The sequence below is a fragment of the Pogona vitticeps genome, chromosome 8 (assembly GCF_051106095.1).
Source record: "Pogona vitticeps strain Pit_001003342236 chromosome 8, PviZW2.1, whole genome shotgun sequence".
Lineage (NCBI taxonomy): Eukaryota > Metazoa > Chordata > Lepidosauria > Squamata > Agamidae > Pogona > Pogona vitticeps.
In genome coordinates, this window is record NC_135790.1 from 14,631,981 (window position 1) to 14,647,443 (window position 15,463).

The 15,463-nt window shown below is 44.1% G+C and overlaps 1 protein-coding gene and 2 long non-coding RNA genes across 4 annotated transcripts in view; 1 reads left to right on the forward strand and 2 right to left on the reverse strand.

Moving 5' to 3' along the window:
- LOC144584198 (uncharacterized) overlaps window positions 1-15,463 on the reverse strand; it is a 465,271-nt gene that overhangs the window by 21,537 nt on the left and 428,271 nt on the right. The window lies entirely within an intron of this gene.
- On the forward strand, window positions 988-15,439 carry CAPG (capping actin protein, gelsolin like). Of its 2 annotated transcripts, none has more exons than XM_020803608.3 (10): window positions 988-1,419; window positions 3,586-3,620; window positions 6,646-6,818; window positions 7,320-7,474; window positions 9,215-9,382; window positions 10,705-10,854; window positions 12,975-13,067; window positions 13,417-13,549; window positions 14,509-14,597; window positions 15,270-15,439. In XM_020803608.3, exons 2-10 carry the CDS (start codon window positions 3,598-3,600, stop codon window positions 15,333-15,335), a joined length of 1,050 nt encoding a protein of 349 aa, XP_020659267.3. In that variant the 5' UTR covers window positions 988-1,419; window positions 3,586-3,597; the 3' UTR covers window positions 15,336-15,439. The 2 variants fall into 2 exon arrangements, with proteins under 2 accessions (XP_020659267.3, XP_020659268.3); XM_020803609.3 differs by having other exon boundaries at window positions 1,315-1,403.
- LOC140701824 (uncharacterized) lies at window positions 3,921-5,357 on the reverse strand. The gene is made up of 2 exons (XR_013538301.1): window positions 5,223-5,357; window positions 3,921-4,049 (listed from the first exon to the last, which is right to left on the reverse strand). It is a non-coding gene; the product is annotated as an uncharacterized LOC140701824 (long non-coding RNA).

Genomic DNA, 15,463 nt, shown 5'->3' on the forward strand with positions numbered 1-15,463 from the left:
GATGATGTCTTGGATATTTTCGATATAAACCGTGGCATAAATGTTATACCCTTAGGGAGCTATCACTTGGTATAATGCATGTTGCAAGTTTTGTATAGCTTATTGTTTTACTGTTTTATTCTCCTATATTGTTCTATTTGGTTGGTCTTTGACGGTAAATAAATAAATACAGTGAAGCCACTTGTTTCTCTAGACCAGTGATCCCCAACCTTGGGCCTCCAGATGTTCCTGGACTTCAACTCCCAGAAATCCTGGCCAGCAGAGGTAGTGGTGAAGGCTTCTGGGAGTTGTCGTCCAAGAACATCTGGAGGCCCAAGGTTGGCGACCACTGCTCTAGGCCACTGGTTCTTAACCTTGGGTTACTCAGGAGTTTTGGACTGCAACTCCCAGAAGCCTTCACCACTAGCTGTGCTGGCTGAGGTTTCTGGGAGTTGCAGTTCAAAAGCATCTGAGTAACAAAGGTTAAGAACCACTGCTCTAGACCACTGTTATCTGGGACTGGCAGGACTCTCCTGGCTTCCAGGCAGGTAGCCTTTCATCTCACTTCCTCCCTGATCCTTCCAACTGGAGATGTAACAGAGAATTTCTGTATGTGTTCTATCAAGCTTTGAACTTTCAGTGCTGCGTCCCAGTGTTTAGGCTCCTGGCTTCAGTGCCAGGGCTCAGAACTAGAACCTGAGATGTATACACAAAGGTAACCCCAGCAAATGATGAGATGCAGAGTAAGTAAGGCAATGCCTTCTGTGGGACTCATTTTTGTTATTGAGGCTTATACTGTATGCATGGAGAGTCCTGAAACCTTAACTAGGTCTTGCTTTAGCAAAGAACAGTGGCGGTGTTCTTGGCCAGAATCTTGGCAGATGTCACAGTGGCTCCATTTGGAATATAGGTGTGCACACACAACGTCCCGAAATGCAGTGGCAGATCAGAGGAAGTATTGAAACATGACCCAACTGTATTTCCGTGCCTGCTTTGTGCAAGAGAAGTCTCGTGTTCTCCTTCATTAAAATTGCAGGATGTCTGTAACATTTCTCCTCCATCAGGCTGAGCAGGAGGCAAATCCCGCAGACAACAAGACCCTGCATGCTTTGGGCGCATCGGTTGCAGACAAGACAGTTCCTGAGCTGCCCTCTAGCAAACTGGGGCTGAGAGAGCCAAAGGGAAACAGTTCAGCAAGCAAAGGGCAGAACGCATGACAGGAAGAAAAAACAAAAACAAAAAAACCACCAAGTGATGACAAATCAGAAGGAAAGTGAGTCACTCCTTCTGCATTTTTCTCTCCCCTGCAGCCCACAAATGAAGCAATGAATGGTTTGATGGCAGAGACAAGGAAGAGCCCCACCCAGGAAATCTAATTTTATGTGGCTCATTTTGAAGTTTTCACTGAAGCAGAAGCTGCCTGTGTAAGTTACTACCTTGGTGAGTGTGAATACAATCTTTTACAACTGTAGTATGCAAATGTCAAAAACAAGACAAGAAGTGTGCCTGGGAGTGATTGAGGCTCGGAACGGGCAGGCAAAGATCTGGGCCGGAGCATCTTGGTAGCTGTAAGCTTTGTTTGCTTTGTCTCCATCTGCTCACTGGACACTGAACGTTCTTCTCCCTTTCCTTGTGGGGTAAGGTAGGGAGCTGTTCTGCACTCAGCTGGGAACCTTGGTTCACCTCGCCCAATACAGCCCAAGGTTTTGGGCAGGAATTCCTCAGCTCTCCCTGGTGACACTGAGGGCTTGACGTTGGCACACTGAACAGGAACTGGAACTCAACTTTTTAAAATGGGGAAGTGTGTGTTTAAGGGAATAAGAAGATACGGTAATCAGATTTGTACGACTCACCCGCCCCATCTCTTATAGTTTTCACTAAATTATATGCACATATATTCCTGTTGCTTTTTCTTTGTTTGTTTGTTTGTTTTAATTATCTAAGTGGGTGCCAAAGTTGCTCAGGGACTTTTCCCATCGTCTCCCTCCCCTCCAACCCATTTTCACTTATTTACTGTTACAACTAAAGCTTTTGACATACATATTTTTCCGTGCATAAGATGCCCCCATGTATAAGACTCTAACCCAAAATTAAGAAATCTAAGTGGGGCTTAGCAAGTGGGGGGGAAGCCCTGCCAGATCACTGTGATCTCTGCTTTCCCCTCCACCTATTTTTGTTTTCTCCTCAGCTTACTTCCGTGTATGAGACGAACATTAATTTTTAGTCTAAAGATTTTAGATAAAAGAATAGTCTTATACACAGAAAAATATGGTATTTTTAAGCCAGAAAAACAAGTGGAGGCCTGTTGCAACAAAATCCAGTAGCATATCCCCTAGCCCAAAATGTAATGCTTCCATTTGAGACTTGAGCCAGCTGAGAAGAGGGAGCCTCAAAGTCCTGTTCAAACCTTGCTGGAAAAGGGGTTTCCAAAAGAAATTCTTATCTTCCCCCTCCCCACCTCTGGGAGCTTTCTTCTGCTATACTGAAAGGATGAGATAGCAGCTAATGAAGAACATCTCTAGCTGGGGTACAGGAGAGCTGTTGCCAGAGCCAATATTGTATTAGACAAACAGATAATAGACCTAGTATGACGGCAGCCTGCTGTGCGATATAGAGGGCTCTTGTGTGGGGTTGCCAGTCCAGCACCTGCTTGCAGAAGTTTCTAATTCAGATCTAAACTGAAATCCCCAAGCCAGGATGACCATGCTGGCTGGGGAATTCAGAAAACTGTTATTCCAAAGAGTAATTTTCCCAAGCTTTGGGCAGTGGTCAAGGAAAACACTTTATTAGCAGAGGCAGACATTTTCTTTGCTTCCTGTAAAGGCTTCCCTGTACGGCTGAGGGGAAAGGGGATTAATCCTAAAATGCAAAATGTTGCCATAGCTCAAAGACAGAGCATCTGCCTTTGCACACGGAAGGTCCCCTGTCCAGTTCCTGGTCTCTCTCAGGGCCTCATCACACAAGATCATTTGAATCATGCTTATTGCTAAGCATTTTTTTAAAAAAAAGTTTAAGGGTACAAGCGTGGTGGCCATGCAATGCCCAATTGTGCCCAAGAACCCAACTTTTATTCACACAATAAATAAAAATTGACAGTTGTGTTCATAGGGGACAAAATGATGTTCACAAGGACATACTGGTGAGGTCAGAAAAAAACTGAATGACTTGTCTACACATTCTATGCACAAAGCCTTAGTCCATCACTTCTGTATTTTTTAACCAGTGGTAGGCGAGGTGTGGCCTTCCAGAGGTGGCTGGACTGAACTTCCCATAAGATCCAGCCGGCATAGCTAATAGAAGGAATGCTGGGAATTGCAGTCCGACAAGAGTTTACAAGAGGTCACTCAACTCAGTGAGTTAGATTTCTGGCTGTGAAGCCAGAGGTTGGGCATTCAATTAGCTGCACAAATCCAGGATGTCCCCAGAAGAAGGAAATGGAAATTCTATACCTAGAAAATCCTGAAAAGGTTCACCATAAGTCAAAATTGACTTGATGACATGCAATTATTGTTGTTGTTATTTCCAAGAAGTACGATTTCCCAGCTCTGCTAAGAGTGGTCTATTCTGTGTCTGACAACCATAAGTAAGATATTTGTTTATTGGCAGATTCCCGGAACCATGTACACGGCAGCTCCCAAGAGGTAAGAAGCTCTTTATTTTCCGTTCAGTCAAAGCCTAATACCTATTTTAAAAGGCAGAGGGCATTTTTAAAAGGACTTCTAGTTGACAGATGTTCTAGTTGGTGCAGTTTTGCTGGTCCTGCTTAGTCTTTCTAGGTATTCTCACTGTGTTTAATTATAGACAATTGGCCAGAATTCCCTGGTGCAATGTACACTGGTGTAGGAGAAATGACACCATCACCAACAGTATATTGTTAAAGGGTCCCTGCTTTGATTCTTAGTCATCTGTGACGTGTGCACAATGAAACCAAGTGGAAGCAATTAGGAACCGAAATGGGACCCTTTAATTAGCAGCAATATCTTTCACCAGAGTAAGTTACGCAAGAGGATTTGGGCCATGCTCTTTTATTGTCATGTTCTCCAGGTACCTTAAGAATCCCCATCCTATACCTGAAAGAAAGACACATTTGAACCAATATGAAGTAATTCCTGTAACAATGCAATGGCCATTCTTGCTTTTCAAGTCCCTACTGATCTTTGAACTGAAAAGAGATCCGAAGGTTGATGGATTTTTACAGGGGTAGCTCTGTTCATCTTTTGCATCAAAATAACAAAGAGTTAAGACAGATCAAACACTTTGGAATTATTTTACATCTCTCCCAGAAAGGTAACATCAGTTTCTGGACAATTTTTCTGCACTGTCCATGAAGGGGGTGTGCTTAGAGCCTGAGGAAGTAGATTTCATCCAAGAAAGATTGCCATTTTTTTTGTTTTATTTTTTTACTGGTCCAATAAAAGGTATCACCTCCTCTTGCATTTGGATTTCTTGTGATTCATTATGGATTTTTATCTTATGCAAGCCTTCTCCAAATGCCCGTATTCTAGGTGGACTGGACTACATTCTTCCTCATTCCCAGCCAACATGACCACAAATGCAAGTTGTAGTGGTTGTTGTGGGCTTTTCGGGCTCTTTGTAGTCTTATGCTATTTTAGGGTATAATTGTCTACTCTCTGCATGAACAAGTATGCCAACATGCAGCCATTTTTTATGTCAACCAAGGAAGGAAAGATGGAATAACTGCCCAGTGTTTTTTCATTGCTAGCCATAGGAACTGTCCATTAGCATCTATAGTCATAATATGATCAAATGATTTATCAGCAACACAATAGTTCCTGCGCCTGGCCAAAATTAAGCTATTAAAATAGCAAATCTCTCAGATTAAGATTTGTACTTGTATAAGCAGGTCATTCCAGAGGTTAGCATACTTATTATGATAAATACATTACAGAATCCTTTTGCATACGTAGATCTGTGTGCAACAGTAATGACATCAACAGGAGTGATAAATTGCTGATGATTAAAGGCAATTTTGAGGTGCACATAATGCATACAAAATGCAATGAAGTCATCTGCATTCCAAAAATCACCAAAGGAAGACATTTATCTGCAGCAACTTGCCGCTGGTGATATCATCACCATAGTGCATGCAGTGCTGTGCAACAGGATTTGAGCCAAAAAATTTACAGGCATAGCCATGTAGGCCTTCAGGAAAAAATTCAAAATCCTTTTCTGATAATACTTTTAAGAGGACAACTAAAACAGGCATCCATGCCCTAACCCACCCCCAAATACTGTTCAGACTTTCAAGAACTCTAGCCGCCTTCTTCAGTCAAAGATCCTATAAATAATAAGGAAGGGAAACGGAGTATGCCTTCTAAAATTAGTAAAGCCATGTTTTCTACACATCTATTGAGATGTTATAGGAGGAAGGCACTGCAGTCTCTCACACAGGCCTCATCAAATACTGGATTTCACATTGAATATCCCCTAGACTTGCTGGAAACAAGAAAAAAAATGGTCATAAACTTTGCATCACCATTTTGAAAATATAAACCATCCTCTTTGTCTGGGCCCAGTGCAAGTCTTACAGTCCTCTTTGTAGGAAGACAACGTACAATGTTCAGCAAGAACTCACAAGTCCAGGTAAAATTTTAGATGCTGATCAGGCAAGTCAAGTCAATCGATACAAAGTTGGGTAGGTGGCTATAGTTTTGGTTGGGGAGAATGAAGTCCTCCATATTTTGAACCTCTTTGAGCATGGAATAGCAGAAGCATCACTCACCAAGTCCTTTTGAGAGATCAGACTGCCAATCTGTAATTGTTTGACAGGTTTTGGCGAGGAATGGGAGCTGGTTCTTGCTCTTCCTCTTTTTTTCCTCCCCATGTCCTTTGGACATTCTTTTGGAAGACTTCCTATTCAGCTGCTGAATCCAATTCGTTCTTCCCACTAGAGTAAACTCTTCCTGCCTTTTCCTCATCTTGACTGGAACACAAAGACTGCTAGCATTGCTGTAAATGCTTCTTACCTCCACTGGAACACAGAGTTCCTACCAAAATTTCAGTTTTCAGAAAGACCACTATCTCAAGCAGCGGCCTGGGTGTTCAGCAGTTCAGTTCCCCTTGGCTGCTTCTGTTTAATTTTGCCTTCAAATCACTCAACTTCAACTCCCTGCTTTGTCATTAATTTAAAAATCATTATATCCTATTTTATTCCACATACTCCATATAAATGCTCCCTAAGCAGCATGTCGGTCACATGACCACGGATAGTCTCTACAGACAAACACCAACTCTTCGGCTCTGAAGGGAGGTATATAAGGGATGGTTTCACCTCACACACCCCCGTGTGAGTTTTCATGGCAGAATTGGGGAATGAAACCCAGATTGCCTGAGTCCTAATCCATTATTCTGTCCACTACACCAGCGGTCCCCAACCTTAGGCCTCCAGATGTTTTTGGACTACAACTCCCAGAAGCCTTCACCTCCTCCTCTGCTGGCCAGGATTTCTGGGAGTTGAAGTTCAAGAACATCTGGACGCCCAAGGTTGGGGACCACAGCACTACACCATACTGGGCACCACAATTTTGTGTTTAGACCTGGTGTGTCTCCATTTTAGCTGTTACATCTTTTTTTAAAGTGACACATTCATCATCATATCTCGTCCAACATTCCAGTGCTTCACTTTTCTCCCTTTCTGCCTTGCAGCGGCTCTCCTTTCGATGATTCCGTCAAGGCCCTAGGCCTACACATCTGGCGAGTGGAGAAGATGAAACCTGTATGTGTCCCGGCAGAAATGCACGGCATGTTCTACTCTGGGGATTCCTACCTGATTCTCCACAACGGACCCGAGGAGCACTCCAGTGTGCACATCTGGATTGGTACATAAACATCAGCAAACATGCTGGTGTCAAAATGAACCATAGGAAGCCACCTTATACTGCCTTAGGCTTCGGCCATTAGTCCGTGTGATACAGTATTACTAACACTGACTTCTTTCAGACCTCTCCAGGGTTTGAGGCAGGGATCTTTCCCATCCCTAGCTGGTGTAGCTAGGGCTTGGACTTGTCACCTTCAGCTTGTGAAGCAGCTCTTTTACCACTACTGAGTTATTCCTGCTCCTTATGCCTAAACATGGACCCCCATCAGTGAATTGATTAGATAGAGAAATCTCATCGACTCTTATCTTGTAAGTGTAAAAAGCTATCGATAATAATCTAGTGAACAAAGGCAATCTTCCTCATGTGTAAAAGGGTGCTGGTGAAATGTCTCCACCAATTTCAGACGTCTCTTTCAATATATTTAAGAGAAATTGAAATATTGCTTCCTTAGTACAGCCAAAATGGCCAATTTTTGTTAGATAACTGATTTCTCTCTTTCAGGCCAAAACTCTTCCCGAGATGAACAGGGAGCGTGTGCGCTGCTCTCCACCCATCTCAACTCCTTTCTGAAGGAAAGGCCGATCCAGTATCGGGAAGTGCAAGGCAATGAGTCTGATGTTTTCATGGGGTATTTCCCTCATGGCATCAAATACAAGGTGAGAGATAAATTTGCAGATGAATGCTAGCACCTAACTGAAGCATTCTTTGATGTGCATATACTATCAATGGGAATCTAGGGGCCTGAGGAAAAGATGTAGGGACACAGCCATAGACGCAATCTTGATGGGAAATAATGAGAGATGGGGGTGTTCATATATGAATTTGAATATCCCCACACAGGTGGCATTAACAAGGGTCCAGCCCCCTGGGGCTGGCCAGTCCACTCACCGATCTGACATGGACGGTGCAATTCTACGAATGGCTCTGCAGTGCGCAATCCACTCGCTACTCCTGGCAGGAGGCCAAGCCTCGCCTCAAGGTCGAAGAGTGGCAAGCGGATCGTGCGCTGCGGAGCCATTAGCAGAATCACGCCATCCATGGTGGATCGGTGAGTGGACTATCCGGCCCCATGGGGCTGGACCCTCATTAATGCCACCTGTGCGGGGATATTTGAATTCGTACATGAATACCCCCATCTCTAGATATAACTGTACTAAATAGCTGAATATCCCTTCCCACATCAATCTAGTTTTCCTCTGGATGTTTTGCTTATTAGAACGAGCCTTTCTACCAAACCACAAACTCTTTAAACATTTTTACTAGGGATGGAATAGTAATCTGTTGGGTTTACAATTTCCAGTGGGCCTAGATACAGCTTGCCTCAGAACCTGCTAGATAGCTTTAGATATCTGGCTGCAGAGCTGGCGGTTGGGAATTCAATTCCCAAATGTGCCTCTCTGACGGGGGCTGGTCTGGATGATCCATAGGGGCCCTTCTAGTTCTCCTGTTCTAAGACTTCCACAAAGAGAAAAAACCCAGTGGGATGGGGGCATAGCAGGAAGACAGTTAGAAGGAAATCCATGCAAGATCCTAATCTGGATCATGTTTAAGGCTCATATTCCATGCAGAAAAATGTGTGTTTTCAAAAGATATGTATAGATATATGCACTAAATTCTATCTCATGGGATGTGTGCGTGGTGGAATGTCACAATCTAATGCAGAACTGAGGCTGCGATCCCATCAGCAAAATGTTCTCTACTTATGCCCCAGTAAAATCGCTGATAGCAACCCTCCTCAGACTGAAGATGCTACTTGGATGAGTAGTGAAATGTTTCAACCTAACAAGAAGTCCAGTTGCCATGGCTCAGCTTCCAGATAACCTCACCTGGATGACCAAGAATCTGCACAGATATATCTCAGTGTGGATGGACTGCTTCTGTAAACTGTCCTGAAATCACTCCACCTACTGTCAGGGAAACAGCACTGCCTTGGGCAGAGGCGCCTGGTCCTTTAAGTGCAATGCACCGCCTTCCAGAGGTGCAGGGGCAAAAGAGGAAATTCTACCCATCAGGAAACACTAGCTGACATATTGATGTACTGTTAATTTTTTAAAAGATTAAAGTTAAGGGGCTTCAGTGCCCCCTAGAACAAAAGAGAAAATAATCCTGTACCACGGTGTAGCTGGCCATAGCTATTCAAATTCAAGGAAATTAATCTGTAACCCCAAAACATATTGGGATGTTCATCCAGGGATATAGATACCACGTGACCACAAAGCACAAGAAAGGGATGGAAAGTATAATTAACAGAGGGGGACTTTTTCCTGGTGTCACCACAGGCTTTGATAGGTTAAGAATGCTAGAGAAGGGGAAAAAAAATCAGACAAGCCAATTTTCATCTCCCTAACCTGGATCATATATTTCTAGACTTTATCTCCTTCTTCTCTTCTCCAAAGGAAGGTGGTGTAGAATCTGCCTTCAATAAAACACAAGCCAACCAACAACCCAGCCCCATACGTAAACTCTACCAAGTGAAAGGAAAAAAGAATATCCGAGCCACTGAAAAAGAACTGAGCTGGTCTAGTTTTAACACTGGGGACTGTTTCATCCTGGACTTGGGAGAGGTAAGTCTGACAGAGGCTATGTAGATGTAGGGCAGGAAGAGAACAAATATGCCTGCTAGAAAGGAGCAAAGTTTGGAAATACTTGGATTTGTTTTTTAGACTGAGGAGGCAAGTACATGGACAATGCAGGAAATGCTCCAGAACTGGGATGGTCCGATTCACATTATTTTCAATTGACTACACAGCCTGCAAGTCAACAAATCAACCCAGAGTTTTCCCACAAATCCATACTTTTATCTTCTGCCACTGGGGCTTTTATATTTTTAAAAACAAATACATTGGTTTAGGTAGTGTAACTGTGCTAATGCAGAAAACTTCTGCCATTGGTAAGTACCAAAATGGAGCAATTCATAAATTAACAAATAGAGAGCAAGGTTTTAAAAATTGCTCCTGTTCTATTTTAAAGTGAGAGTTTTAGCCCTGTCCATAATAAAAAAGCATTTTCCTTCAAATTTTTCTTCTCTTCCCATTTCATTTCTTTGTTTTTTTAATAAAGGCTTGGTGCCATTTCACTAAGGCACCTGGGAAACCAAAGGGAGGGGGAAGAGTGAGGAGTCAGCAGAGACTGAGGAGGAAATTGCTAATTGGCACTTATTTTCAGCTTGTGAAGGTGGTTTTACTGTAGCTGTGCCTTTGGCAGAACTGGATGAACATCTTAACAAGATGCACACAAAGCTGATTGCTAATTTTCTCCTCTCTTCTCTGCCGATAACTGTATGGTTGGCTAAAGCAAATTCAACCAAGGAAACCCCACTTGCTTGGTGTAAATCCACAGTGGATCCATGTGGATATTTCCTGCTGCATAGTCATACCCTATGTTCCACAGACAGCTAGCTGGATAGGGTTTAGGTAGAAGTTGGGAGCCACAGACTGGAAGTTCAATTTTTCACTGTGCCACATTGGAGAAGAGCCAATTTGTATGGCCGTGAGCAAACTACACAGTCCAGGATAACCCCAGAAGAAAAGAATGGTAAAACCACTTCTGAGTTTACCCAGAAAACCCTGTGAAGGGTTGCCATCAGTGACTTGAGAGGACTTGATGATTATTATGTCTCACAAAACCCAGCCCCCTTAGCAGTAGTTAATGGCCATGCTGGCTGGGGAATTCTGGAAGCTATAGTTTAAAAAATTATTTCCCAAGGTCTTTGAAGAAGAAACATACTGTATATAATGAGTTTATAAGTATATGTGCATTCTGAGGAGTGAAGTGTATAGTTCTTAAGATGGAACTGCAGAATGGATTCTGATAGATGTATTAAGTGCAGATATGGTGTTCTAGCCATAAAACAGAGAGTTTCTTTCTTTTGACCTGTCTCTTTCAGAACATCTTTACATGGTATGGGGTAAAATCCAATATTCTGGAGCGCAACAAAGCCCGGGATTTGGCCATCGCAATCCGAGACAGCGAGAGGAAAGGGAAAGCCAAAGTTGAAATTGTTGCAGATGGTGAAGAGCCGGCTGAGATGACAGCGGTAAGATCATTAAGCAAGAGTTAAAAATGCAAATGTACAGGCGTTGCTGGATGTCTCAATAACTTTGAAGGCAAAGTTTGGAAACGTTACATTTCTGGGCTTCAGCCTCTGGACCTCTCAGCCAGAATGTACACGGTGTTGGCTGGGGGAATTTTAAAGCCGTCATTCAAAAAAGGAACTTTTCTATTGTTTGTTTGGAGGCTGTGCAGCAGCAACAGAATGTTGGCTTATATCTATGATAATCCCCCCTAAAGGCAATGCATTTGCCCTTCTCTTCATTGGTTTTAAATGGGCCTTAAACCCACACTTTTTCAATCTGTTTTTAGAAAAGATGTTGGTCTCCGTTTTTAAACTTATCTATTTGTTGACTTCCTTTTAATGATACAGTAGCTCTGGGGACTGTACAGTTCTGGTTGCTAAGAAGTCTCCATGTCTCTCCCCTGTAAAAACAAATGGTAGGGACTGTGGGGTGTTTTTAATTCTTTTTGGCTGCATATTTAGTACAACTATAATATTCATTGATATTGCAGTTTTATCTCCAACTCTGACTACTGTACCCTTCTAAAAATGTAAAGTCTCTATTTATGCCTCATACTCAAGTAGAGAATGGCCACTGAAAATTGGGTGAAGATGTAGATTTCCAATACTCCTCCCCTTGGGTAGAACTAGTTTTTGGAGGAATGTCTCCAATCCTGGAATGTCCCAGGGAGAACTCTGACCACCACTATTAATGGGGGCAGGTCTGTAAGTAACATCTTGTAAAATTCATGATCTCTTTAAGAGGTAGAATAAAAATATTAAGGAAAATACAGTGGAGTCTCGACTTACGGTCGGCTCCACTTACATACTTTTCGACCTACGGACTTCTCCGGCTGCAAAATTTAACTTCGATTTGCGGCCGGAGAATCGACCTACAGACCAGAAGGGGGAGGTGGGGAAAGGGCCAAATTCAAATTTGGCGCTTTCCCTGCCTCCCCCTTCCAGGCCGTAAGCCGTAGGTCGTGCCTCGGGATGCCTTGCAGGGCTTCTCTGCCACTATGGGAGGCATCGCGGAGGTACCCCCCGCTGCCGATAGTGCTTCGGAGCCGCTATCGGTGGCGGTAGGGACCTCCGAGATGCCTCCCATGGTGGTGGAGAAGCCCTGCAAGGCATCTGGAGGTCTCCTACCGCCGCTGGGAGCCGCACCGTGCAACCCAAGCCATGCTTGGACTCCCAGGAGTCCAAGCATGGCTGGGGTTGTCCAGCACGGCTCAGCTCCCAGCAGCAGCGGTAGCGGGGGACCTCCGGATGCTTTCCAGGCAGAGAAGCAGTGGAAGACATCCAGAGGCCCCCACCCACCCTGCTGCCGCCGCAGTCGCTGGGAGCTGCACTGGGCAATCCCAGTCATTCTCGGACTCCTGGGAGTCCGAGCATGGCTGGGGTTGCCCGGCGTGGCTCGGCTCCCAGCAGCGGCGGCGCGGGAACCACTGAAGGCCTTCCCCGCCACCATGGGAGGCCTCTTGGATGTCCCCCCCCCCCGCCACCGATAGTGCCTCCGAAGCACTATTGGTGGCGGGGGGACCTCCGAGAGGCCTCTGGCAGCGGCGCCGAAGCCCTCAGAGTCCTCCAACAGCAGCGATGGCGGCGCCGGTGGACCCCTTGTAGACTTCAAAAAGGTGGTTTTTTAAACATTTATTTTTAATTTTGTGTGTGTGTGGGGGGGTGTTTCTTGGGTGGTGTACGGATTAATTGGTATGGACTTTTCGACCTACGGACTCCGTTCCAATACAGATTAATTCCGTAGGTCGAGTCCCACTGCAATGTAAACTGTGATGCTAGTGTGGACATTTTCCTCTGGGGGCAGGAAGGCTATACAGGTTGTGTTTTAGCCCCTAAAGTCCTTATGGGAGAATTTAGGAAAAGAACCTCCATGAAGGAGTATACAAATTGGCCAGTGAATTTATTAATGTGTCTCGGGCAACAATATGTCTTGGATCAGGCCTGACTCTACTGCTAACATCAAATTTGAAGGGGGCGATTATTGAAGGTTACGAAGCATGAAGACCTGGGGTTCTAAGGCACATCGTGTACATGTCATAGGGATATGTTCATATTCACCAGTAGCTGTTGCTTCCTCCTAGGTTTTGGGCCCTAAGCCAGTTCTGAAACAAGGCCGTCCTGAGGAAGATGTTGTTGCTGATCAGAAGAATGCAGTTTCAGCTGTGCTGTATAAGGTATTTTTGCTTTCTTCATGCAAAGTGACATGTCAGGAGAAAGCATCTCTGTGAAAGCTCTCCATACAAGCAGAACATGGGAAAACCAGGTGTCTGGCTCATGCGGTGATCCTCCATGGAGAGAACAAACTTTCCACCTTCACACAGTAGTGTTGACATGATGAAAATGATACAGAGGCAGCGGGCCTAACTCCTATCCCTCACTGCATGTTTTGGTAATTAGTGACTGCACCAGGCTTTTACTGTATATTTCTCACAAACCTGGAGGAGCCAACACCTAAATTTCAAGAGGCTCACAGACCTCAGCATCATCAAGACACTGACTACTGTTTCCTTTTTCAATCCTCAGGTCTCTGATATGACAGGGAAAATGAGTCTGACGAAGGTCTCTGAGGCCAGTCCGTTCCATCAGAACCAGCTCATCACAGACGACTGCTTTATCCTGGACAACGGACAGAGTGGCAAGATCTACATCTGGAAAGGTAAATCTGTGAGCCATAGGCTGCCATAAGAACAACGTCAATATCTAGCGCAAGACCAAAAATGTAGAGTACTTATACACTTACAAGTAACATCAGCTCTGTGGTGTTGGCCATTCTGATAGATCTACTCAAGAGTGACCATCATCCGTGCCTGATCAAGCTCACTTTCTAGAAAAGTATGCTTCTGGCAAGTCTTTCTATGCCGTAGGGATTTATCATATCTTCTCCCCCAACGATGAGTGTATTTCTTAGGCTTCTGATTCACCTATCCATGCTATGTATCTCTCAAGACTACTGCTGGAAGAAACTCGCAGGTTAAAATGTCCATCAGTACACACTCCATCTCAATATTATTTATACATCTACAGTGGTGCCCCGCATAACGAGCAATTTGTTTAACGACGAATCCGCATAGCAATGTGTTTTTTGCGATCGCAAAAGCGATCGCATTGCGATGTTTCTAATGGCCAAAAATCGCTTTGCAATGATCAGTAAGCATTTCGCTTACCGATTTTCGCATAGTGATGTTTTTTTAACAGCTGATCGGCGGTTCCAAAATGGCCGCCGGGTAAAGAAAATGGCCACCCGCACCGTTTTCGTGCCCTTTCCTCACTTATTGGGCAGCAAAAACAGTGGCCGCATGGAGGATTTTCTCATAACTGTGAGTTTTTTGCCCATAGAAAGCCTATGGGCTTTTTTGTCCCGCATAGCGACGAATCCAGATAGCGACAATTTTTGCAGAACGGATTATCGTCGCTATGCAGGGCACCACTGTACAAGTATTCATCACCTGTGTGACCAGCACAGTGCTTAAATACAATCCTGAACTACAGAAGAATCCTGTCTTTCTTACAGAGGAAGCCAGTTTCCCATTTTATCTGCCAGAAAACACCAGCTATGCTCAATCGGCATCAAATATTATCTGAGAACTTATCCTTCATTCTTCTTCTCTTGAGCAGGTCTTAAAGCTAATGAGCAGGAACAGCAGGCTGCTCTAAAAGTGGCAGAGGACTTTATCTCCCAAATGAAGTACCCCCTGAATACACAAGTAAGTATCTGGAGGCTGTACAAATGGCCAATCAAAATGTGCAGAAGCTCTAATGAAGGAAAAGGAACCCTCCATTCTGGAAACAAGGGAAGGTTGAAGGAACTGGATACCTTTTAATGCAGACAAGAGAAGACTTGGGGAGATATGATAGTACCTTTTTCTACAAGCTCTGGCTTGTCTGCCACCTGCATTCCTACCTGGAGCCAGCAGACTTTGCCATAGCTACCCAAACAGTGGTCACCTCACAAATAGTCTACTACCATGGGGCTGCCTTTGAAGAGAGTTATGAAGTTTCTTAGGTATGAAAAACAGGCAAATGTATGCTGATGGAGGCCAGAAAAATTGAGTGCAGTTCTAACTTGGTACCAACTAAACTGGCTACCAATACGCCTATATGCTCCATTCATAGTTTGCTGGTTTGAATGTTTAACAACCTTAATGGTTTTGGACCAGGCTTTCTAAAGAGATACCTTCAACCACATAGACTTACCCAGATGCTTTTTCTCACAAAGGCAATATTCCGGCCACCCTGGTTGCCTCCTTCTGTACTTTTCCATCTATCTGATATCCTTGCAGAGATAAAAGAAGCAAAACTGCACACCGCATTACAAGAGAGAGAGATTTGTGTCTGCATTGGCCTCCTTGTCTCACATGGCTTTATTTCTGTTCCAGGTGGAAATCTTGCCACAAGGCCGTGAGAGTCCTCTCTTCAAACAATTCTTTGTAAACTGGAAGTAAAACCTGAGTTTGTAGCATCCTGGGTTGACATTATTCTGTGTATGTGCCTTACCATTCATGAACCTCTATGCCTTATTAAACTGGAACCACTATCTCCTCTTTGATATTCTGGTTTTGACTGAATTTAA